Genomic DNA, 25,416 nt, shown 5'->3' with positions numbered 1-25,416 from the left:
AATTAGCCAATTGTTAAGTGAAATATTGTGTTTCATTATTTATTTGTAATATGAATGATTGTTTGGCTAAGTCATTGCGGTAAGTCATTGTGTCCAACATTCTGATGTCTTGTATCCGTCTGTTGGTCTGTGGCAAAATCTCCTCTGCGATATGTCTTTTTGTTTTTGGTGTATCATTGAACGGTCGATACAATTAATTTCATTATTATAAGACCGAATAAAAAAACCACCAATTCACTAATTCAATTTAAGGGTAGGGGAAAGGTATTAAAATTATGAGTATTTTAGTTCCATTGGTTCAGGCTTCAGGATTCATGTTTTTTTATTAAATAATTTGTTTATTTTTAAATTTGCAATATTTTTGGCTACCCACTTTGAAAAAACGATTCCTGAGCCATAAGAAATATCTATTGCTAAATTTTTTAAATTGCGTTTTAAAGTTTAAAAATTTCGTATGAAATTTGGTACAGTACTTCATTACTGGGAGATTTTTTTAAAAACGAAAAAAGTATTAATTTTACAATAACAAATTTGCCGATGTTTTAAAAAGAAAATGGTTTTTTTGGCTTCAAAGTGCTGCATAAAAATAAAAAATAATTATCCTCCCAGGATTACCCTTAGAAATGTTTCCTTTAACAAATGTATTTCGATTTTTTTGTTTTAAATGGTTCTGTTGCGAGATACAGCGTACACCCTGAATTTCTTCCACTGTTTTAGGCTGACACCATAATTTCAAAAAAATTTACTAAATATTATATAATATTTAATTTTATAACTAACAGAGACCGAACTTACTGTATTGAAAATCTTTAGAGAAGACTGTATTCTATAAAATAATTATTTAAAATTATAGTGCAAAATAAAAGTTTGCAATTATTGTTCTAAGGACTGCAAATATCGAATAATAGTTGTAATAATCTATTAGTTAATAAGTAAGAATAAAAACTTTTCATTTTTAATAACATATTTATTCTAGATATAATTATAATTAGAATTTTAGGTTTTATATTTGACAAGATTGTTGTAAACAACTAAGTTTCTTTTTAAATTGAAAGATTTAATAAACGTGCTTTATTTAAAATTGGTTTTGCAGTAGTATTAATAAACATTAATATAGAATTCTTCTTTCTTATTAATTATATACAAGAAAACATTTATTAAATATTTATTTCACAACAAATTCATTATATAACGTAAATTTATTTATAAGGCTAAGAAAATGCTGACATGATTTCTGCAGCTTAACTTGTTGACAGACGCTCAGATCTGAAAAAATTTCAAAAATATCTTGTAATTTATTGTTAATATAAATTTTAGGCACAATATTCAAAATAGATACATAAAAGATAATCAGTTTGTTTTATGTAAGGAATCAAATTTTATTTTACATTAATTTTTATTTGAAAAAAGAAATAAATTTTATAATACAACAAAATTTTTCAGAAACTAATTTTCTCTGGGTATCTCTAGAAATCATTGTCTCTATTGTCATTTTAATGATATAAATGAATCTATCAAATTTAATTGCTAAAACGTTTTCAATTTATTCTGTTTAAAAGAAAGTGCCTTCTACACAAAAACAAACATACGTACATTCAAAGATTTCAATGGTAATCATCCCGAGCTCCGCAGCATATTGAAAAAAATAAAAAAGAGAAAATACGTATCTCATGTTTTTAGACATTGAATAAAATTTATAAGTAAACTTGTTTATTTGTTTATTTAAATAATTAAAAATTAAGGTTTGAAAGTAATTTTGTCTTTGGTAGAATGTATTAAAATAATATATGAATATTTCAAACAAGAGAAAAACTATAAGAAAAGGGTGTGGTTCAGAAAAAGATTCTCACTCGAAAGCTACAAATCATGTATTTCAGACCATTCTAGCAGCAGCTGCTAAAATGTAATATTAATTTTGTTTGGAGTGAAAAAGCCTAAATAAATTAACGCTGTTATATACAGATAAAAAACTGTTTATTTACATAAAATTTTTAAATAGGAAAATCTATTTATATTTTAAAAATGTAAACGTACATATTAATATATAGTAATTTGCATTTTATCAGTTTACATTAAAGTTAATATTTCGAAGTTTTCAACACAAGTTCAGTTTTCGATAAAAAGCCATTTAAGGGGACCTTCTGGTGCAGAATTTGTAAAAAATACACTTTTTAAAAGTTTTACTTTACCTGTTTTACATAGATTAAAAATCAAAACGGATTTCTCTTCATGAGGTTTTTTTTCCAGAAAAGAAACCTTAAAAACTATTTTTTTAATGTTTTACAATTTTTTATACACATTTTTTTCAGAAAATCGAAAAAATGCTGTATTTCTGGGTCAATGTGAAATTTTAGAGGTTTGTTGTCTAGTTTTTTAAATAAAGATTGGAATGGTTTTTTTTACCCAGAAAGTTCCCTTGAAACATGTGAATGTTTTTGAAATGTTTTTACGAAGGCCACTAAAAGATAATTTTATTTTTCATGTAAATGGTAAGTATTACTGCATAACGCAAAATTATAAATTTAATACATGTACCGTCGTTTTTCAATTATCTCAATGCTTTTCAAAAGTAGAAAAGAGAATCGTGCGGTGATTTGATGATACATTGATGCATATCAAAACAATTTTACTTACTCAAGGCCCAAGGCCCAATTGATACCACGTACTAGGAACAAAATTAATGGCTGCCATGCAACCAACCACCTGATCCAATCTAATAACTGGCCATAAAGAACGTGTGGTCGTTCCCATCTGTATATTTTTATTAAGAAAATACAATTGAAAGTGCATGGAAAATAAAATAAACTTAATAGTTGTAGTGATATGACAAAGAATAAAGAAGAGATTTTGTTTATCAATAGTGGATGCTTATAATGATATTTGTAGATAATAAAAGAATAATTTTATAGATATCATTATAAACGCCGAAGCATTTTCAATCAAAAACAGTACAAAATTGTTTAATTTAATGCATTTGTCCGAAAACATGCTCTGACATTTATAATGATATCTCGCGAACCAAATAAGATTTTTTAACTTTTTTTGAAATTAATCAAATTAATCAAATCAATTTTTTAAAAGGATACGGATTGCAAAACATTTTCTTGAGATCAACTTTTTCTTTGCAGTAAGGACAAATTTGTTTCTTTCCTACAATGCACCAACCTCGGATGCAAAACTCGTGAAATTCGTGTTCACAACTAAGTTTATAAGTGTTTTCTATAACTCCTTCTTCGTTTTCAGAAACTAGAAGTTTGTTTCCACACACAGCACACACATGTTTGTCTAACGTTCTAGTTGGCATTTTTCCTGGTGTATAATACTGAAAAATATAGTACAAAATGTTAATTTTTTAAATTAATCAAGTAGAAATAAAAGGGAAGAACTCTTTATGCTTTTAAGATTTCCACTATTTCTATCATAAAATAGTTATTTTCGATTAAAAAACGTTTCGTTAAAATGACAGTTCGGTAAAATGACACTTCGGCCAAATGACAGTTGGGGAATAATCATACGCCTCAGAAAGTATATTTTGTAACAAAGTAGAATAAAAAATAACAAATATACGTTCTGTAAAAATTCGAATGAGGGTATTTAGAAATTTTTTTATTTGGGAACAATCATGGGAGTCGAAAAGAGACATTCATCTCTCAAAGGGAGTATTTCTATTGCCGCTATAATCCACATAATCGCTCAGCAAGTGATTGCACGCTGGACAGTCACTCTAAATATGGAATAAGTTCTCGTTTTCCAGTTAGCACGATTCACAAAAGGATTCCTGATTTAATACTATTTTCTTTTTATCAAAGTAAGCTCTACAAACATATTTATTTAGTAGTCTGAGTTGAGCAAGAATTTTTTTGTATCTTAAAGGCATATTTAGGGAAAGGTAGTTTCGCGAATCTCCCGGGGTAATAACTATAAATAATTAACAAATAACATAACAAATTATAATTAAAAATAACAAATTAAAAATTGATAATTAACAAAAATGTAATAAAAAATAACACGTGTAATAATAGAACAGGTTCCACGTGCGATCTCATGGATGAGTCAAACAAGTGTTCATACAAACAATGGTTTTTGAAAAATACATGGCTTAGGAGACAATTTTTTAGTATAACAAGAGCGAAACTATCAATTTTTGGTTCCACATGGTAGCCCCCTAGAGTAATTAATCGCTGTGAATATAGCGATTAATTATAATTAAAAATGACTACAAAGATTTAAATACATTCACCAAGTTGAAGGAAGAAATAGTTTGTTTGTAACGTGCCTCTTGTGTGCACATACTACTCACATTCTCCCAAAGTCTACGTTTTGTAAACTTTAGAAAATTGAGAGTTCTAATTTCAAGTTGAGAGATTACACACTAACTTACCCCTATATGAGATGCCATTTTATCAGCACATATTTCAGCAACATCTCTTCCCAATACTCCAAAATATAGTCCATAAAATAAACACAGTAAAGCAAAATCCATCCAAACTTGTGGTTTCATGTTGAAAATATAATTTAAACCAAAGAAAGCTGCAAGCATTGCAAAATAACCAACGATACCGAAACCGTAACTAAGTTTGTATATAAAATAGAACCACTTGTATACCAATCTGAAAAATATTAATAGTTATACAAACATAAATATGTTGCAATTAGTAATTATGAATAGATAATTAAGCAAAGTAATGAAATATATTAAACCTTGGAGTGTTCCCCTGCAATGGATGCTGTAAAGCTTTCCTCATAATAAGACCAGTTATGCACGAAAATACTAGCCATACAAAAATGAACCTCCACCAAAGATTTTGTATACAAATTCCTAATGGTATAATCCACATGGCTACTAATGTAACTAACTAAAATAACAAATAAGTGTTAATTTAATTAATCTAAATTTTAAATATAAGGTGAGTTGATAAATAAGTTGTTATTAATAAGCACCTGATATGATCTGCAGTGCCTTTTCTTCCATTCAACTAGTGCAATTTGGGCTACTATTAAAGTTACCAATAATATAAATAACATCTCTGCATGCATTGCTTCGTGACCTCGATGCAATTCGTGCATCTTTATATGTTCCAGTCTATAAAAATAAACGTATATTACATACAAATTTAATATTTAGGTATGTAAATATAATTTAATTACATATCGGTCTTTATTTCTATAATATGTGAAATGATAAATGGATTATCATATTTTGCACAATTAAAAGTTTCCAATCATATTGATAGTAATTTTTAAAATTCAGCATTCAAGCTATTTAGAAATAGTCGTTATATTGCAGCTGAAAATTTTCTACCACCAATACAATTCGGCTTTGCACCCCATCTCCTTTTCTACTAAGCCACTTACATTTTTCTCATACCCAACTGACTTGCAAATTTATCGCAAGCTTGCAACTCCGGATCTTAAAAAGGCACATATTTTTTTTATAGTCAATGTTGCATGTGCCCTCTTAAAATCTGGAGCCTCAATTGGATAGTCTCTAAAAACAAATGGAAAAAGAGGTGAGTACATATTTTTAACTTTAAGGATGTTGGAGCAAGAAAGGTATTTAAAAATGATGGTCACAAGTTATACTTTTTTTAAACGAATGTTTACCGTTTGGGAAACATTGATCGTAATTTGAAAAGAATAACTAATTTTGAAAATTCATCGAAATTTCTTGAAACTTGTTTCTTGGGGGTTTTTATGATCGCTGATTACGAATTTAGCATTGACTTTAAAATTCAAAATGGCGGATCTAATGTGGCGAACAATTTTTACAAAAATCATCTAATTCGCTTGAATCTTGTCTCAATTCCAAAAAAAAAAAATTTTCTAAAATATTATGGGGATTTCGAGTAACAAAGTTGCCAAGATATCAATCTTTGCTATTTAGTAAATTAAAGTTAATAACATTTCGTTAAAACATTAAAAAACGCATTTGTAAATTACCTACTTCCAATACAAAGGGGTTCTGCCAAATTGATTTTTTAATAGATTTACATAATAATATCAATGACACAAAATAAAATTATAAATTAGGTTATCTGGATATTTTAATGTATACAATTATCTTAATATTCGGAAAAAATATAAATAAATATATTAAACAAATTTTAGTGTAGAAATCTTTATTCATTACAAAATTTTTATAACATACCTTGTCAAAACTTACATTATTTATAGTTATAACTGAATTATAAATTTCTAGAAAATTGGAATGGTTTTTGATTAATGCTGACAGAAGATGTAAACTTGAGTTAACAAATCCAAGGCCATCACGCAGGTATCTAAAATAAAAATCATACATTTAGAATCGTAGTATTTATTTGTAAATGATCAATTGTTACAGTAAATAATTTAAACTAGTAGAAAAAACAAATCTTTCAGTAAAACACACGTAAAGTGGTATAGAGAAAATTCTCAACAAAGTGCGGATACGAATTCTATGAATCTATTGCTAGCAACTAGTGAGTTTCTATAAGCTATAGAAAATTTTATTTACTTTATGTTGTGCCACTTCTTTAAAGTAATTATGTACAGTTTAAGGTCGATTCTATCACTAAATCGCATTAATAGGTAAAAAAAATTGTTGAAATGAATGCTCAGTCCGACTCAATGTAAATGAGAATTTATTTTTACGCTTTATAAACGTATTCGTCACATAAACTCAAACTTACAAAAAACAATAATTTCTACAATATACTGACAGAAATGTTCTTACCATACGTTCCAAAACTTTACAAAACACTCTGCTTTCTTATCTGTTCCCGTCAAAACCAAAAATTCAGGCATTTCAGGCAATTACAAACAACGTCTAATGTTTGAGATGATTCTTACTAGTTTACAAAACAATTCTACTAATAAAAAAGATGACATACAAATACAAAATTATTACTACATTCACTTTAACGAAAAGATATATTTGTAATTTATCTATTTTGATTTACCTTGGCAGATCCCTTTTAGAACAACTTTATTTTCTGCTTTGCTAATTTTTTGGTAATTGATTTTTTAAAGAACTATTTTGTTAATTGATTTTTAAAGTTTTTCTTATGGACTACGAACTCACTCTTCGAAATACATCGAGGCATTCACTCAAGTTGATACTGATCAGACGGATATTTCCTAACATCCTTGCTCTGCATCCCAGGTGTATAAAGGTGCTACTCTTACACCAGAGTCTATGCCACAGAGATAAATTCATATCTCAGGGTGCTACCTGGATAAGAAATCGCCGTTGTGTTTCCTTATTTAACGAACAACGAATCATCAAATGTTAATTACTCACGTTCATGATTATTTTATTTGTCATTTGCAAATGCTCATTTACTTGTGTTATGGAATTATATTGTTAATGAGTATTATTTCTCGATTATATTCTCGATCATTATTATTTTATCATCGTTGTACTTTATTTGTTGTTATTATTTTTCTATAATATTATTGTTAATTCTAAATATTTATTAGTTTGTATTGTATTATTATAATATACATTTCTTTCGAAGGTTTAATTCTCTTCTCTTTACTGACTACAACTCTTCTCAAAATCACAGATACAACGTTATAGTTTTTGAATAATAGTAAGCTCGATAGATGGCGCTTAGCCTCAATAACTATTGATAATTAATTATTTAAATAATATTTAAGGAAACCCTGACTCCATCCAGCGAGCGAATTCCTAGCAGATAAAAAAGCATATCATTACATTTGTAAAAAGGATAGATATGCTGTTGAGACATAAATAAAAATTCTTATTTACATTAACTCGGAGTGATCGTTCATTTCAACAGTTTTTATCCTAATTGTGTAATGGTTTAAATTTAGTTAACATTAGCATTGTGCTGCACGAAATACGTCGAATTTGGAACAAGTCCAAAAGATGTGATCAAAATCTTGTTCAATATTGGGACAATATTGGCAATTGATTTATTAATTATTTTTTCTACCTATAACTATTAATACATGAGAGTATAGATCGGCTGGCGTGATATAAAGTGAAACAGTTCTTAATCTATTACTTGCGAAGTTCACAAATCAAGACTTCCTTCCAGGTTAATAGAAATATTTTATACATTTAATTCTCTTTTTTACCTACACCTTTAAATACGAATTTGCTCAAATGATACAGAAAAAGGTAGAAAATGGAAAAGATATGTTTAGAGGAACTCGGTTGGTGATTGCGTTCTTTGGTACTTTGTTGGATGTTTCATTTGCATTAATTTCTGAATGATCATGCAGATGCAGAGAAAATAATCATCCTTTTCTAGCAAATCATCTATACTTCTTTTGAATATACTCTTTCGTTCGTTTTTGGTACTATCAGACCAAGGACTGTAGTGCCCAAAATTACGGCTGCTCTAGAATAGGACGGAGTCTGCAGCAATAATACCAAAACGAACAAAGAAGTACATATAAATGATGTTTTGATATAAAGTGTAGATTTCTTCCGTGCAGGAATCTAAATAGAGGTTGTTGGTTGATTCCAGTTATTAAGGAATGTTAATCGCTTTTTAATAGCCATAATGATATAAGACTAAGGGCTAATTCCGCCAACCTCAATTAAAAGTTAATTAATGATTGAAACCAGTTAAAAAACTAAATTTTTTTTTTTAAATTGAAAATTTTTTTTATTGCTAATTGCATTTAAACAATGAAGAACTTGTTTTTTAAATTTATTATTTTGATATTAGGAAAGTAAAAAATATTCGCTTTGAAATGAGACCTTAACCAACTTTCTATCTTTACTAGAAATTAAAATAAATAACCTTTTGTAATCTCTTGATTTACAGTAGGGTGGGCAAATCCTACTGGCCTGCACTGTATATGCAGTTCAAAAAAGGTTTTTCTTTATCCAAATTTAGAAGTATTTTTTAACAATATCAAACCAAGATAGAAAAAAGTAAAAAATGTTAGAAGATGCAATCAATTAAAAAAATGTTTCAAATTAGTTGAAAAATCACCTTTTCAAAAAATAAAACAGTAACTTTCATTTCTATAATATCCCAAAACAGTCAAACTATTTGAAAATATTAAATGTACTCTGTAATAGTAAAATACATATGCAACATCAAACATTATTTTTTTATATCACTGTAAAAAGTAAGTATTATTTTACGCCTGATTATGGTTCAAAGAACTTACTTTAGCCAAAGATATGAATCAATTTCAGTTACAGAAACTGATATTTAGACTTAAAATTCGGCTACTAATATAAGTAACCGAATTTTAAGTCCTATTTTTTGGTATTAAATATAATACCTAAAAATAGGAAGAATTTAAGCAAGAATGCATTTCAGTTATAAGTAATTAAGACTTTTCTTTACAGTGATATCAAAACTCTACGCACGACAAAAATTTGAATTTTTGAAGATAAGACAAATCCTAAAAGTTAATCAAGAGTCCTACCTGGCTTAGGTGGTCACAGAAGTCATCACTATTGAACTTCTTCACAATACTGTATCACTTAATTTATCTTAGATACTTGAATTAAAATATCAAAATTACCGAAAAATAAGCATAAGTTTATGAGCTATTTCCAAACTTGATATCTCATCAAAAAAATTACCCATGTTTTTTTAATTAAGCAATATTAAACTGTGCCTAAGATACTTAAAATGTGATAAAAATCATGTTTCGTAAATTTAACATAAAATCTAAAAAAAAACTTATATTTTTTAATAAGAATTTAATGTTCTCTTTCAAAATATTCGAAAAATAAAATTCATACACATATTTAAAAAAAACTTTATTTTTAATATTTTAAAATACTATTGAAACATTCGCATAAAAACAAAAAACGGGAATTTATTACAGAGCTTCACAAAAAAGTTTTGATCTGGAGGTCTAACTGAGATTACTGTATGATGCAAAGAAAGGGCAAAACATTGTAGGAGAAATCTTTTTGAGTTTAATTTATTACTTCATTTACTTCTGTAAATATCCAACTCGAGAGGGTAGGGGGATCAATTTTACCAACTTTGCTAAACACTTTATGGGTATTATATATGTCGCAGGCAATAAGGAGAATTAGACGTTTAGCTTAATTCTTAAACATTAAGCTAAATGGTGGCAACTACACCTTAATGACGCGTAAGAAACGCATATTTTTCTATTTGCCTGGATTCAATCAGACAAATAGCCTAATGCCTAAGCAATTTAAAAAATTGCCAAAAGTGCTCTCGGTAATAAGAAAAATAAAAAAGTCTGAAAAATTTAAAAGGAATTATTATTATTATTATATGTATTATATATATTTTATATTATTATTATAACTTTTATTTTATTATTAATTTACTATAAATTAATTTTGTATTTTGAAAATCCAATTGCAGATTCCTGATCAGTGACCTAAAAACCCCTAAGTAACAATTTTCAAGTGAATCGAACAAATTTTTTAAATTCTTGTCCGACATAATAAATCCGCCATTTTGTATTTTGAAACTTCGATTATCGTAATGAGCGACCTCAAAAACATATATAAATACTAAGTTCTATTACGAATTATATTTTAAATAAATTAAACACAAAGTTTCAGAGGTTGCAGGCGATAATGGGTTAATGCGTGTTACAGTTAATAATTTAAATTCTCTGAAAAGTGAAAATGTCAGTTGTAATAAAGATTTACTTAATTTTTCAAGACGAACGTTGTTTCTTTTCGAAATTTTGTTGTATATTGTAAAGGAAGCGAAAAAACTCCGAATTTTCATTTTTGAAAAAACAAAAAAGTTTTTTATTCATCTTTAAGTCGCGGGACCCCGATAAATTCTGTTGGAAAATAATCTTTAGACTTCCAGAAAGTAATAAAAAAATCGAGAGGAAAAAAACGCTGGGGTTTATGAGAAAACTTGATTTTAATTTTTTTTCGAAAAATAGCCGCCATTTTGTTAAATTTAAAATTTTTTTAATTAAACCTGTGGGATTTCAAAGAACATTTAATCCGTAATTAGGGACAAAAAGAATCATTACATTATAGGCAGATACAAGAAAGATACAATAATTTTAATATTTTTTACCGGCATTTTCTTGAATTCAGACTTGCGGAGTGGGTGTTCCACAGGGGGGTGTATTATCTCCTCTACTCTTCAACTTTTATCTTCGAGATCTAGAACAATACCTCCCTCATAATGTCAGAGCAGCTATGTACGCTGACGACCTGCAAGTTTGATTCAACTCGTAATTTGGGTCAAGATCTGTCCGCTGCCTTAGAAAGCTTATTATTAAACTGGCTGCAAACTCTGGGTATGGACATTGCACCCCAGAAAACAATTTGTTGTATCTTCTCGCGATCGAGAACCAAATTTAATGATATACAGATAAAGATAGGGAATTCAATGATCCCCTGCGAATCTACGATGAAACACTTGGGGATCCTTCTTGACCGGGAACTTTTATGGTCCCCGCATATGAGGACATTTTTGGAGAGGAGATTTCCGGGTTCTGATCCTGGACAAGCTGAGATCAACCAACTGGTATTCTCTCCAAATGAACTAGTGGTCAGAGAATTGGCTGGCTTTCTAACTCACAATCGTTATTGTATTTAAAGTAAAGCTTTCCTTAATACAGCTTGATTTCTTTCAAATCTCCCTCCTTAAACGACTTATATCAAAATTGGACTTCAAATGATTGCGAACGAAGCTGAAAATGTCTACCACCAGCACAACTGGTCTGCCCTCTGGTTCATCATATTCAATCACGCAACATGGATCTACATACATTTTCAACTACCAACTTGATTTTCTCTTTTTCTTATATTTTTAGAGTTCTGACAGTCGGCAATGCCACAAGTCATTTAAGAAGAAGAAGACTTTGACATCCCCTTAAGAATTGGTATGTTCTTGGGCCATGCGCGTGGAGCCGTACCGATAATTTCCAACGGTAGTGTATATTGATATTTAAAATAAATTCTTTTTGCATAAATTTTCTTCTGAATATGTTCCCTTTTATATAAAAAAATTTTAGTTATTATGTCATTAGAAAAAACACTTCGAAAAAAACCTTCGGTTTGACCAGACTCCCCCTTAAGCTAAACGTCTAATTCTTCTTATTGCCTGCACGTGTTAATACATTTATTTATTTATTTAAATTTGACGAAACTCGGTACTCGGGGGGTTTGTCGGGTCGCTGATTACGAATCGGAGGTCATTTTGAAAAAATTCAAAATGGCGGATCCAATATGGCGGACATAAAAAATAGAAAGTCGTTCAATTGAACTGAAACTCCGTACTCGAAGGTTCTTGGCGTCGCTGATTACGAATCATTTTGAAAAAGGTCAATTTGAAAAAATTCAAATTGGCGGAGCTAATTTTTTTGTTTTTTAAAAACTTTTTTTCGTTTCTTAATTTTTTTGCTTTTTTATTTGTTTGTAGTGTGTTTTTTTTGGCACATATTAACTATTTATATGAAATTCCAGAAAATATTTTCTCTCTTCTGAAAGGCAGAGATACTCAGCCTTCTATGGCATTGCAAAATTATCGATTTAAAATCTTAGAAACGCAAATAACGAGTAAGTATATCCGCGATTTTGGCTCCGACATTTCGAATTTTTTCAAAATGATCTTTTTCAAAATGATTCGTAATCAGCGACCCCTAAATCCTCCGAGTACCGAGTTTCAGTTCAATTAAACGACTTTTTATTTTTTATGTCCGCCATATTGGATCCGCCATTTTGAATTTTTTAAAACTAACCCCGGATTCGTAATCAGCGACCCCAGAAACCCCCGAGTACCAAGTTTCAGTCCAATTGAACGACTTTTTATTTTTTATGTCCGCCATATTAGATCCACCATATTGAATTTTTTTAAAATGACCTTTGTTTCGTAATCAGTGACCCGATAAACCCCCCGAGTACCGAGTTTCGTCAAATTTAAATGAATAAATAAATGTATGCATCTAAGTGTTAATATATGGTCCTGTTTACTGTGATAGCGGCATATTCATCAAGCTTCTAAATGAAGAAAATACTTTCAAAAAAATTTGGAAAAATTGAAAGTTTTACCTCTTATTATGTACTAAAAGAACCCAAAGATAGAGAATTTTAAATAAATTTGTATAAGCTAGAAATTTTCTTTTGTGTTTTCTAGGAAAAATTACATGTATTTTCCATTTAAAATTTCAGTCGACTAAAGGCACGTGTTAATATTGATCGATTTGCTTCAAACTTTCAGGAAAATTTTTTTTTTTATACCTTAATTAATTTTTTGGGGTGAGACCGAAGATTTGGAAACATCGCCTAAATAAGAACCACCCTAATATATATATGTAAATATGTTGTTCAAATTATAATTCTGTTTCATTTCAATTATGTTTCTTATTTTTCCTTTGCAAAAATGTTATTAATCAGTTAAGAATATTTCAACAGGAATAATACGGTGTTTGCATTTATAAAAATTTTATAAAAATAGCTCCTGCTTAATTTTTTAACGCATTATATAGTAATATATCGATAATAATAAATTTTTTTCGTGCGTAGTAATTGGATTATTAGTAGATACAGAAGTTTGTGAAAGAGTAAAAATGCATCTATTAAAGTACATGATATGAATATTCCTCGGAATATTATTACTATATTAATGTATTAAGGCAGAATAATTTATAAAGTAGGTATTTGTAATGAAAACATATCAATATATTAAGGTTAAGAAATAGAAACATTTTATGCATGCAAAAAGATGACTGTAAACTTGTATAGAAGTATTCCTGAATTGAAGGGCTACATAGAATAAGGGGACGAACGCGAGGCTTGGAAGGGATAGTACCAGTCAGGTAGCAGTGACGAGCCTTGAGCCGCTCGCTGCTACCTGACTGATATTATCCCTTTCAACCATGCGTTCGTCCCCTTATTTTATGTAGCCCTTCAATTGTCCCAACTTTTTTTGGCAAAATTTAAGATCGCTTCCAAATGCTTCTTACTTTTTTTAAAAAAGTAAACTAAACTTTTAAATTTAAAAAAAGTTTTTCATGGCTTTCAATAATATTGTTAAACAAAACAACAATCACTTTTATTTGGGGAAATAGTTTCCGGGCAACCTATTTTACATAAATTAAAAATTCCAACGGGATTCTTTTCATAAGGATTTTTTCTAGACAACAAACCTCAAAAACAATTTTTCTAAATGTTTTACCATTTTATATACACACATTTCTCAAAAAATCTAAAAAATGCTGTTTTTGTGTCAATTTACCACAGTAGAAAAAAATAGGGGGTAAAAATGTAAAATTTTAGAGGTTTCTTGTCTACTTTTTTAAATAAAGAATAGAATGGTTTTCGGATTTTTAAAATCGGTTCAGTAATTTTCAAGAAAAGTTTATCCCCGTTTTCAAAAATGTTTTTTCGAGAAAAACGTGTTTAAAGTTTTCTAAATGTATTACATTGAGTTAAAACACTGTTATAAAAATTGCTATAACTTTTTTCTTTCGCATATTTTTTCGAAAATGTTTTGGGACAGTAATTTTATGATACTAAGGAACATTTTAAATTTTAAAGAAAAAAAAAGAAAAATCGATTTTTTTAAGGTGGTTACACCCATTGTAAAGTTTACAACGGGTTTAATTGCCTTTTTCAAGAATTTTTTTCTTATAAATCATGAAACTTTTTTAAAAATACTATTTATTACTTAAAAGTACTTAGGCTTTATTATAAATAAAGTATAAAGCTTTAATTTAAAAAAGAAAATAATCTTATTTATCAATATGAGCATTGAAGTGACGCCTTCGGAAAAAACATGAATTCCAGTGACCAGCATTCCGCAAGACGAAAGATTTTAAAAATAGTATTTGACAAAATGACGACCTGTCAAAGTCTAGAGTATGATTTTCGTTAAAAAATAAATGTCGATTTTCAACTGTAGGAAAACAAGTTTTGCATTAAAAAAGAAAACCTTCGATTGGGAACTAGATAATCTTATAATAAATGTAAATCAATTTCATTTCTGCATTTCAGACAAACTGTACTTGCGGAATGCTGGTTACTGGAATTCATGTTTTTTCCGAAGGCGTCACTTCAATGGCTCATATCTCAGAAAGTTTTTGATAAAAAGTTTTTTTTAAAATTAAAGCCTTATGTATGTACTTTTAGGTAATAAATAGTATTTTTAAAAAAGTTTCATAGTTTATTAGAACAAAATTTTTGAAAAAGGCATTTTTTAACATTCAAACTGGTGTACCCCTCTTAAATCCTTGACCAGAAATTCCCTTACAAAAATGTTAAGGGGTAACATTACCCAAAGGTCATGTTTTTCAAAAGAATCTCTACAGCCGGAAGGATTTCTCCCACGGTTTCTAACCGATTTAATTCAAATTTGGACTATAGCTTTAAAACACCATTCTTTAGAGAAGTACATAAGATTTTTCAAAAATATTAATTTTTGGCAAAATAGCATGACTTTGATGACAGAAATATCATTTTTCATAAAAAGAATCACACAAGAAATAGTTATATAAAATGGAAACGTATCAACCAATTTAAAAAAATCCTATGTTCTTCTAAAGAATGGTGTTTTAAAGCTACAGTCCAAATTTGAATTAAATCCGTTAAAAACAGTGAGAGAAAACCTTTCGACCATAGAGGTTATTTTGAGAAACGTAATTTCAGTTGAACTCTAATAAAGGAGCCGTTTTGTAAAAAAAAGAAAAACAAATTTAGTTTTAAATTAAGTTTGATACATACGTTTAACGTTAAAGAAAACTCAGTTTCATTATACTGTACTATTTTTTAGAAATAATCAGTTGAAAATAGACTTAATTTTTTATGAGCTTTAGGTGATGTTACCCCTTAAATTTAAACTATTTAACTTTTTAAGACTTTTTGGGTATTTTCTCAAGTATTAAGAGGCAAATAATATTTTTTATGGTTGTTTATAACCAAAAAAAAGCTTTTGTTTGAAAAAAAATATAAAAATTATTAGGCAGGCGAATTGGACAGACGGCTTAACCAATTCGCTTTTTAGCTATTGGCGAATTGGACCGATTGTTCAATTGGCCTTTGTTATAAGTCTAATTTTATCTTGAAATTTTTCTGGGCTTGAAAATAGAAGAATTTATAATTATGAATTATTTCAAATATTATTAAAATTTACCTCATTTTTTCCTCCCGCGTCAACTCAGTCTCGTTCTGAAACAAAAGAAACAATTTTTTTTATGTCAACATAAAAATTAGGATACATTTAGTGCAAACGTTAAAAAAAGTGTGAATCAAATCCACTTTTTTAGGTGCCTATTGTAGAAGCTCCTTAAAATTTTCAAACTTAAAAAATACTTCTTTCTGGGTATCTTAGCTAATGTTATTAATATTTTAAAAATTAAAGAATGCGTAAAAAAGTGTCTATTTACAGGATAAAATTAAAAAAATGAAAATTAATAAAACTTAACATCTAATTTTTTAAAATTAAATATTTTCAGTATTTACAATTACATATTTTCGAAAATTCAAATACATAGGGGAATATAGTCAAGGTTGGCCCATCGCGATTTTTTTTAGACAAAATCACTAGCGTCACCTATGCCCATGCTTGAAGAAGCTTGTCTTAGTGACACCTAACTTTTTGTTTCATTAAATTCTTGGAGAATCGAAAGTAGTGTTTTTTGTGACCCGGTACATTAAGAAGCTCAAAAAAAATTTTGTACATCATGTGAAATAAACATATAAAAAATGGTAAAAAAACATGGAATCGTCAAGTTAAGCATGCAGAAGTATTGTGGGATTCATGATTGAAAAAAAACAAAGTGAAAAATCGAACCCTGAAACGTATCCCTTTTTGGTTAGAACAATTCGGCAATGGTACCTGCTTTTTGTCAAGGTTGGCCCACCATTTATAATATGAATTTGACAGATACTTTTTAAATTAATATACAACAAAACATTAGGACATATACACACATTTTGACATAGATATTAGAAAAATAATATTAAATCCTATAAATTTTGTTCATTATTTCATTATGTTACTTTGAACTGTTACGCGTTACTTTTTGTAACAGTAACGTATTACTTTTTTGTTTTTTGTATTTGTAACCCTTTACAAGTTGTAAACAATAAAGGATACATTTTTCGTAATGCTAAAAAAGTTATTTTATTTTTTAACGGTAATTCCCTTTGAATTTCAATTATGGGCCGACCTTGACTATAAGGGACAACCTTAACTATTTATATATATATATATATTTTGAAATCTTTATAACTTTTGTTAGAATTTAAATTTTCGTAGTTAAAATATTTTATACTTCCGGTGTTTCTAGTTTATTTTTCGGAATTTGGAAATTTAGTTTACGCGGGATTTCTTAATGGTAAGCGAGGGAAAAGTAGGTTTGATAGTCTTTGGCGGGGCAGAGCCCTTTTGGAGTGCAAAGAGTTTGGTCGTGCGTTACGGAAACCAAATCTTGCAAATTGTAATAAGCGTCGGTCGAATTGTGAATTAAATAAGTGAGAACTTTAAAGGCAGTATGCTGCGTGTTATTTTAATTATTAGTTCAAATGTTAAATAAACTTACGAGTTAATTTTTAATAAACTGTGTTTAATATTTTTAAATTCAGTGGTATAATCTCTTTGTCTCATTAAGCCCGAAACTCAGTTGCTTCCTTGATAACTAAACTAAAGTTAAAAAAATCTCTAACACTTTTTCATTTTAAAACTAATCAATTTACATTGTTCATCAAAAGTGTTCATATTACACAGGACTTTCCAACAATATACTTCAATTGGCCAAATTCATTTTTAAAAAAAAGTTATAAAGAAAAGTCAAAAGGTGGGCCGACCTTGACTATGTTTTCTTACAAAAATAATAACATTCTATAATTATTTTTAATATTTAGGAGAAAAAAATCAAGTTCAAAATTTTTAATTAAATTTCATCAAAAAAATTAATTAGTCTTTTTAAATTATACAAAAATTCTTTTAAGAAATCCAATTATTATGGAAAAATTACATTAAAATAATGTTATCATAATTTTTTTTAATTTAATTATCTTCCAACGAAGTAAATAAATAAAAATTTGTAAGAATTTATTTTTTTAAACTTATTAAAATTTCGGAGAAATAATGGTCATAATTATAATTAAACTTCTTCAAAAATTTATTTATTTATTTCAAGTATCAACGGGCTTACAAAATAAAAAACGCCCTTTCTAAATTTGATTATTTTTGTAAATATGTTTTTTGAAAATTCAATTAATTTAGAAAGATTTTACCAAATTTCAATTGTTTGGAAATTTTTCAATTGTACATGATTAATTAAATAACTTTATCTTTCAAAAATTATTTAAAAAATTAATTGTAAGAATTTCTTTATTATAATTTTTTGAAAATATTAAATTTTAATAACTTATGAAAGAACATGGACAGTTACAATTATTAAAAATTAATTTTTTGTATTCAAATAATTGAATTCTAGAAGAACTTTCAGAAAATTATTTTAAATAATTGATGTTGAAATGAAGTTTATAGTTGAAAATTGAAGAAAATAATTAAATGTAGGAAGGATTATAATTTTATAATTGTAATTTTTAGAAATTATTAAATTTCATAAATTTTATTCATTTTCCGTAAACTTTTTATATTTTCCTATAAAAAGAATTTTGTCAGGGAAAATATTTTAATGTCAGTAAGTTGTCAGGAAAATTGATAAACTGAAACTTGTGACCACCCTGGATTTTGGGTATTGACTGAATCTGGTTACTAATTTATATCTAGAAACAATTCGAATTTAGTTTACTTTATTTATTTAATTTTAATTGGATTTATTAATTCAGCCGAAAAAATTTTTTCTAAAATTCAAAATGGCGGCCATTTTTGAGGCGCCATTTTGAATTTTGTAAAAAAATTTCATTTGGGACGAAATGGGGTTAGTATACCATAATAATTAACAACTAGTTAAATAATAATAATTATTAATGGTAAATATTCATAAATTAATATTTTTATAATTCTAAAAAAAGTCAATAAACTTTTGTAAAAAAACGCGTTTTTCATTGTTTAAAATCAATAATAAACACCTTGGTTTGGTTTTTTGAAATGAATAAATCAATATTATCAAGTTTCAAGAAAATTGGTTAGGTTGATGAGAAATTATATTAAACATCTCTTAAACTCATTATAACTTATAATTTATCGATTTGTATAAGTTTTTGGTATTGACAAATACTTAAAAATTGTTTTAAAGAAATGATTGTGTAACACAATTCACATGAAAAAATAAATATTAAAAAGATTGGGTTTACTTTAGTCTTGATAAGATAATTTTAAAATACAGTTAAAAGAATGTGATACTCATTTTTTCTATTTTCTGTTAGAAAAAACATTTAATTAACAAAAAAACAAAAAATTAAAAAAAGATTTTTAAATTAAACTTTTTCGGTAAATAAAATAATTTAGAAAAGAAAAGTAAATTATTTAAATAAAATTAAAAACAAAAGAATAATTCAAAATAAAAAATACATCAATACTGTTTAAAAAAAAGAGTATTCTAATCGTTAAATATTTGTACTTATTTAAAAATAATTAAAAATCGTCCTTGATAACATTTATGAAAATATATGATGTTTAAAATTTTGATAAACTTTTGTCGAATTTAAGTGATTACCGAAAAACCCTCAATTCATATATTTATCACGAATCGGAATAAATTAATACTCTTTTGTATATTCAATCTAAATTAGGCTAATTTATTTTCCTTTACTGATAAAAAACACTTAATATTTTAGACCAATTGCGAATGAAGGAAAAAATTCTTCGATACAACGTAGTTTTAAACTAGGTAAAATTTAGAATTTTCTTAATGTGATAAAGTTGGTGAAATAATTTTTTTTTAATATACGACTATATGTATATATTATTTATTTATTCTAAATTTTGAGGTTATTTGCAAAAGAAACATTAGAATAAATGGATTATTAAAAAATAAAATTTAAAGAAAAAATAATAAAATTATTGTATATTACCTTATTGTGTATGCTATTTAAATCCATTTTAATATTTTTTAATTACTATTACTCCTGATGAATGTTCGAGTGTTAAAAAATAGGTGAATTGACACAACAGTTCTATATACATACATAACATGACATATCAATTTGTCAATGAATAAATCGATACAAGTGTGGCCACTGACAAAGGAGAATTTGTCGACTTTAATGTTAATAAGTTGGATCATTTTCCAATAGGGAGCGTCCTAACGACGTGACGTAAACAACGGAGTTATGCTCATTCCACACTTAAGTCCAACGCACAATAGATTCGTGAAATGGAAAGTCGTTCGCGAACGAGACGCATGAGATAGAAAAGGACAGAGATATATTTGTGTCATTTTCTATTTCATGTGACTCGTTCGCGAACGAGTTTCGCGAACCTATTGGGAACCGCAGAGCTGCGTAGGCCCTCTGGTGTCGACCCACTTGCGGTAGTTGTCTTTTCATTTCGTCTCTCTCTAACATATGTAAAAAAAAGAGATAAAATCCAAGATGTCGGACGCAAGTGGGTACAGGGGTGGGTCAGTTTCACATGATTTCGGATCCCAATTGTGCGTTGGACTAAAGGCCTAAGCACAATAGATCCGCGAAAGTCGTTCGCGAACGCAAAGCATGAGTTAGAAAAGGACAGAGATATATTTGTGTCCTTGTCTATCTCATGCGTCTCGTTCACGAACGACTTTCGCGAACCTATTGTGCGTTGGACTTTAGGCTGGAGTCCCATGGTAGCGTTTTGCGTTTTGTAACTAGGCTATGAGTGCAAATAGAGCAAACATAGTAGGCATAAGTTTGTCTCACTCTGCATTTTCTGTTTTTGGAAAAGTAAGAAAACGTAAAGTGAGACAAACTTATGCCTCTGCCATAGGAGAGAGAAAGATAAGACGATTTTTCCAAAAGTCGTGTGAACGTACTCTAAGGGTGCAATCCCATGTGAGCAGAATACGTCGACCGAAAGCAGAAAATCATGAGTGCAAAAGAGATAGGTAGATATTGTTGTTCTTTTCACTCTCATGATTTTCTGCTTTCGGTCGACGTATTCTGCTCACATGGGATCGCACCCTGAGGCCACAGTCCCATGGCAGCGTTTTGCGTTGCGTTGTAATAAGAGAGAATGCAGCAAACGTATATTTGCGTCTTTTTCTCTTCCATTACGACGCAACGCAAAACGCTGTCATGGGACACCACCCTGAGAGTACGTTCACACGATAAAATAAATAATAATTATCATTCATCCCAAGTGTCATATTTCGGAATCACACTCTAGCACCTCTATTGGATTCTTAACGAACTACATTTTAAAGAACATGTTTTTTGTTAAACAGGTTGGGACGTAACTTAACATTTTAATTCAACGTCCTCCTTTCTAACAGTATGCCATGGGCAAAATATCCCATTTCTATATAGTTGATGGATTGTTTCGTAAAAGAAGTAAACTTGAAAGTTACACGGAATCAATTAAAATTATTGTTGTACAGCATAATACCAATGTGTTTTATTGGTAGATTATTTCAAGAAATTGTGTGTGAATTTCTAAACTAGTTATAATATCAAATATTCAATGCATACATCTATTTTGAATGTAAATTTCACAGTGTTCACTACTGATTCTTGTCAGTTTGAGTTTACATTATAAACCTACACGTGGATACTGAATTCCAGGACCTTTAAAAGCACTTGTCTGAACTACATTTTTATCATCATCATCATCATCATCAAATCAAGTTTTATTTATTTTCGTAAAAATTCTTCTGCGGTATGTATATATAGAAGTAAATAACACTATATTTGTCTCTAAAGAAAAATTTACATAAATTGTGTTTTACTTTTTCTCGGTATAAATTTCATCTCATTTTTTTTTCGTCAATTAAATGACTTTTAATCTACATTTCCCTCTTTAATTATCATTTATTTTCTTATAAAAGTTGTGAGAAAATAAATTTCAATTTTTTTCAACTTAATTATTTCTCTGTAAATGGAACTATAGCTATATGCATATTTATCTTTCCAACTTTTATTAAATTATAATTAACTAGTCAGGTTTCCACTACCAACTGTTGATGCAATTTCTAATCCGAGAATGTGACAATATATATATAAGGTTACCAGACGTACTGTTTTCTCTAGACCTGTTTTGGAAGTGTATTCATTTCCTTTTTTTGTACAAAAAAATAAGTCTCACTTTAAATACCTATTTATTTTCACAATTTGAAGTTTAGAAAATTTTTTTTGGAATTTTAGTTGTTTATTTTTATGATTATGTCGATAAATCAAAAAGATAAGGTTCATCAATTTAATACATAATAAATAAATTACGAAACTATTTTAATTGTAATTATTTTCATCAGTTAATAATAATTACTTTAGCAGTAAATGAATAAATTTTACCTCGTTATAAATAATTTTTAGCTGTGAAATTAATTGAAAATTTAAATCATATGTATTTTAACATAAAGTGCAATATTGCACATTTTACGAGCAGTTTTATAAAAAAAAAGAAATACTATTACATAATCTTTATTTTCCGTTAGTTTGTTTGTTCAAGAAATTAATTTATGTGGGTTATTGTCATTTAAACGACAAACTTGGCGACAGTTATGTAAAAGTTTGTTATTTTGAGTATTCGTAACATTTTTTTTCTACTGATGATGTAAAAAGAATTTTAAATTCACAAAATATAGTTAAAGTCAACAACGATTTATTATAATTTCTGAACTTAAATTAAATAATTGGTTACAGGGTCAATTCATTGAATTTCATCTATAGGCACTAGTAGTTTTATTTGTTTACTATTTTTTAATTTTTTAATTTCATACACTTAACTATATGTGTTTTTTTGCCCTAAATTATTCTTTGAAAAATTTCGAATTATTTAGCGATTTTATGTTAAATTTACATGCTGAAAATCTTGATAACTTTCGCCACTATTTTCAAAATATTTTCAGGCCTCGGATATTATGACTTTTTTTTACTTTTTTCAACTTATTTTAAAAAATTGATATCTTTTCGACTTTTCTTACAAATATTGCGACTTTTTCTCCAAATATTGCAACAAAATATCACATTTTTAGTATAAATATTGCAAATTATTTCGATTTTTCTAGTGTAAAAAATAAATTATAAACAAAATTTATCAAAAATTATTTTTGAATAATTTTTCTAATTAAATTTTCGAAATATACAATTAAAGTGATTTGGAATAATTGAAATTTTGTAAAATTTAATTTTGAAAATAATTGATTTTTTGTTCAAGTATTTATTATTACAATTTTTGAAAATCAACTTTTGAAGAAATATAATTGCAAATTTTGTGAAAATAATTATTGAATTCTCAAAAAAAATTTAATGAAAAATCTTCAAATTAGAAAGAAACGAATATTTTTTTTCATTATTTTTTTTTTTTGTGTCTAACCGATACTTACTCATTTTTAAAAATGAAAATTATAATAAAAACATTCTTCTATAAACTAATATTAAATTTTTTTCTAAAAAAGAGTGCTTCTTAGAATTTTTTATCATTATAAATTTTTAAAATTAAATTATCAATATTTTCAAAAATATAATTTCGAAAATTCAAATACATAGGTACAAAAAATAATACAAATATTAAAATTTTCCACAAATTATTTTTAACATTTTTGGATAAAACAATAATTATTGTAGAAATTTTTAATTAAAATTCTTCTAAAAATTACTTAGTTTTTTTTAAATTATACAAAAATTCTTTTAATAAATTCAATTATTTTCGAAAAATTACATTAGAATATTTTTAAAAAACTAATTCTTAGAATTTTTTTAAGATTTACTTATCTTCGAACAAAGTAAATTAAATTTTCTTTAAATTCACTTCTTTAGATTCTTATTAAAATTTCGGAAAAATCATGTTTATATTTATAATTGAAATTCTTCAAAAATTTGATTATTTATATTATATTTTTCAAAAATTTGCAATTATTTTAAAAATACTTTCACAAATTTCATGTATTTTTAAACGATTTTATCAAAATTCAATTGTTTTAAAAAGTTTTATAAAATTTCAATTATTTTTAAAAGATTTTACCAAAATTCAATTCTTTGGAAATTTTCTAATTGTTTATATACCTAATTGAAAGGCAACCTATTATCTTTAAAAAATTATTTTAAAATATTTAAAAAAAATTAATTTTAAGAGTTTCTTTATTATAGTTTTTTAAAAATATTATATCTTAATAACTTTAAGAAAAACATGGGCAATAATTACAGTTACAAGGTAAAATTTTTGTTGCAACACTGAATTAAATAAACGATTTTTTTTTACTTTTTTTGTATTTTTAAAATCGACTAAAGCGACTTTTTTGTGTGTCTTAAAGTCGATCCGAGGTCTGTTATTTTAATAGAATTCGACTTTTTTCCACGTATTGGTATAAAATTATAAATTGAAAAAAACAAATGAATTATTCTAGTGGTACACGGAGAAAACTGAATATTCAAAATTAGAAATAAATAATAAACAAATAATAATAAATAATAAATGAATAATAAATAAATAATTAACCCACTAAATTAATTTCTTGAACAAACTAATTATTCTATAATACAAAATTAAGCAATTGGTATATATTATATTGAGGAAAGCTAAATGATCATGAAATAAACAACTTTTGTTATATTGTTGAGAACAATATTTATACAATATTTAGATTGCCTACCTAACAGTACATTTTGTTAGTAAATTTAAGTTTATCAATCAAATTAATTTAATCAAACTTTAGTAGATTAAAATTTTAAACTATTAAAACTTTAACTGTTAAAAAAAGCTTTAATCCATCCATAGAAGGCCGCGCCGTGAGAAAAATTCTCACGCAACACTACTCACAATCTGTAGAACGCTCTTGTAGTGTGAGTGAGACACTGTAAGAACAGCGCGACTGCTTACAGGTTAATTAATTAAAATTATGGTACAGGTTTATATTAATTATTTTATAATTAAATTAGTTTTATTTTAATTTTTTTAATACGTATTTTAAAAAAAAATTCCAACCTCTCATCTATTATAGTTAGCAATGTGCCGTTGAAATTTTCAATTGGTAACTTTTGTTTAGAAAGTTTCAAATCATGAAATTTATGATCGATGAAATTTATAAAATTTGTAAGGATTATATTTTGGTGAAATCAAGTCTCAATCATGTTTAGAAGTTGGTAGAATTTGTGCGTATTTTAAATTCATAACCTGCACAAACTTGTTATTACATAGATATATGTAATATTTATTTATTCATGTGATCCTTGAAATCTTATTTTTAAAAGACTAAATTATTTTTAAAAAATGTAATGATTTTGGTGCAATTTAATTACTATGATTATAATATAGATGTTCTTTAAGACATAAATGGTATTAAAAACTTTTTTTGTGTTTATTAAGTTCATGTGTTTAAAAAAATCTTAGTTTAATAATGCAAATAAAAAAAATTTTATGAAAATTAAAATTAAGG

The 25,416-nt window shown here is 27.2% G+C and overlaps 2 protein-coding genes across 6 annotated transcripts in view; one reads left to right on the top strand and one right to left on the bottom strand.

Annotated features, from left to right (window-relative positions):
* Positions 1-1,049: 1,049 nt before the first annotated feature.
* On the bottom strand, positions 1,050-20,077 carry LOC122510070 (RING finger protein 121). 4 transcript variants are annotated; one of them, XM_043624473.1, is made up of 8 exons: positions 19,922-20,077; positions 16,065-16,099; positions 4,942-5,083; positions 4,702-4,856; positions 4,382-4,610; positions 3,087-3,322; positions 2,635-2,751; positions 1,051-1,266 (listed from the first exon to the last, which is right to left on the bottom strand). In XM_043624473.1, the coding sequence occupies exons 1-8, from the start codon at positions 19,946-19,948 to the stop codon at positions 1,242-1,244; spliced, it is 966 nt and encodes a 321-aa protein (XP_043480408.1). In that variant the 5' UTR covers positions 19,949-20,077; the 3' UTR covers positions 1,051-1,241. The 4 variants fall into 4 exon arrangements, with proteins under 4 accessions (XP_043480410.1, XP_043480412.1, XP_043480408.1 ...); XM_043624475.1 differs by lacking the exons at positions 16,065-16,099; positions 19,922-20,077 and adding an exon at positions 6,149-6,278 and having other exon boundaries at positions 1,050-1,266; XM_043624477.1 differs by lacking the exons at positions 16,065-16,099; positions 19,922-20,077 and adding an exon at positions 6,164-6,278 and having other exon boundaries at positions 1,050-1,266.
* A 1,230-nt stretch (positions 20,078-21,307) lies between these two features.
* The window catches only part of LOC122510057 (protein kinase C and casein kinase substrate in neurons protein 1), a 45,973-nt gene continuing 41,864 nt past the window's right edge, over positions 21,308-25,416 (top strand). The window contains exon 1 of one of the 2 annotated variants that reach the window (XM_043624454.1): positions 21,308-21,701. The gene's annotated coding sequence lies outside the window, so the exon portion shown is untranslated. The remainder of the gene's footprint in view (positions 21,702-25,416) is intronic. The other variant, XM_043624453.1, reaches the window with a different exon arrangement.

The sequence above is a fragment of the Leptopilina heterotoma genome, unplaced genomic scaffold (assembly GCF_015476425.1).
Source record: "Leptopilina heterotoma isolate Lh14 unplaced genomic scaffold, ASM1547642v1 Lhet_66, whole genome shotgun sequence".
In the NCBI taxonomy this organism is placed as follows: Eukaryota; Metazoa; Arthropoda; class Insecta; order Hymenoptera; family Figitidae; genus Leptopilina; species Leptopilina heterotoma.
Note: the sequence above shows the minus strand (reverse complement) of the source record. Positions and strands in the feature narration are given on the sequence as shown.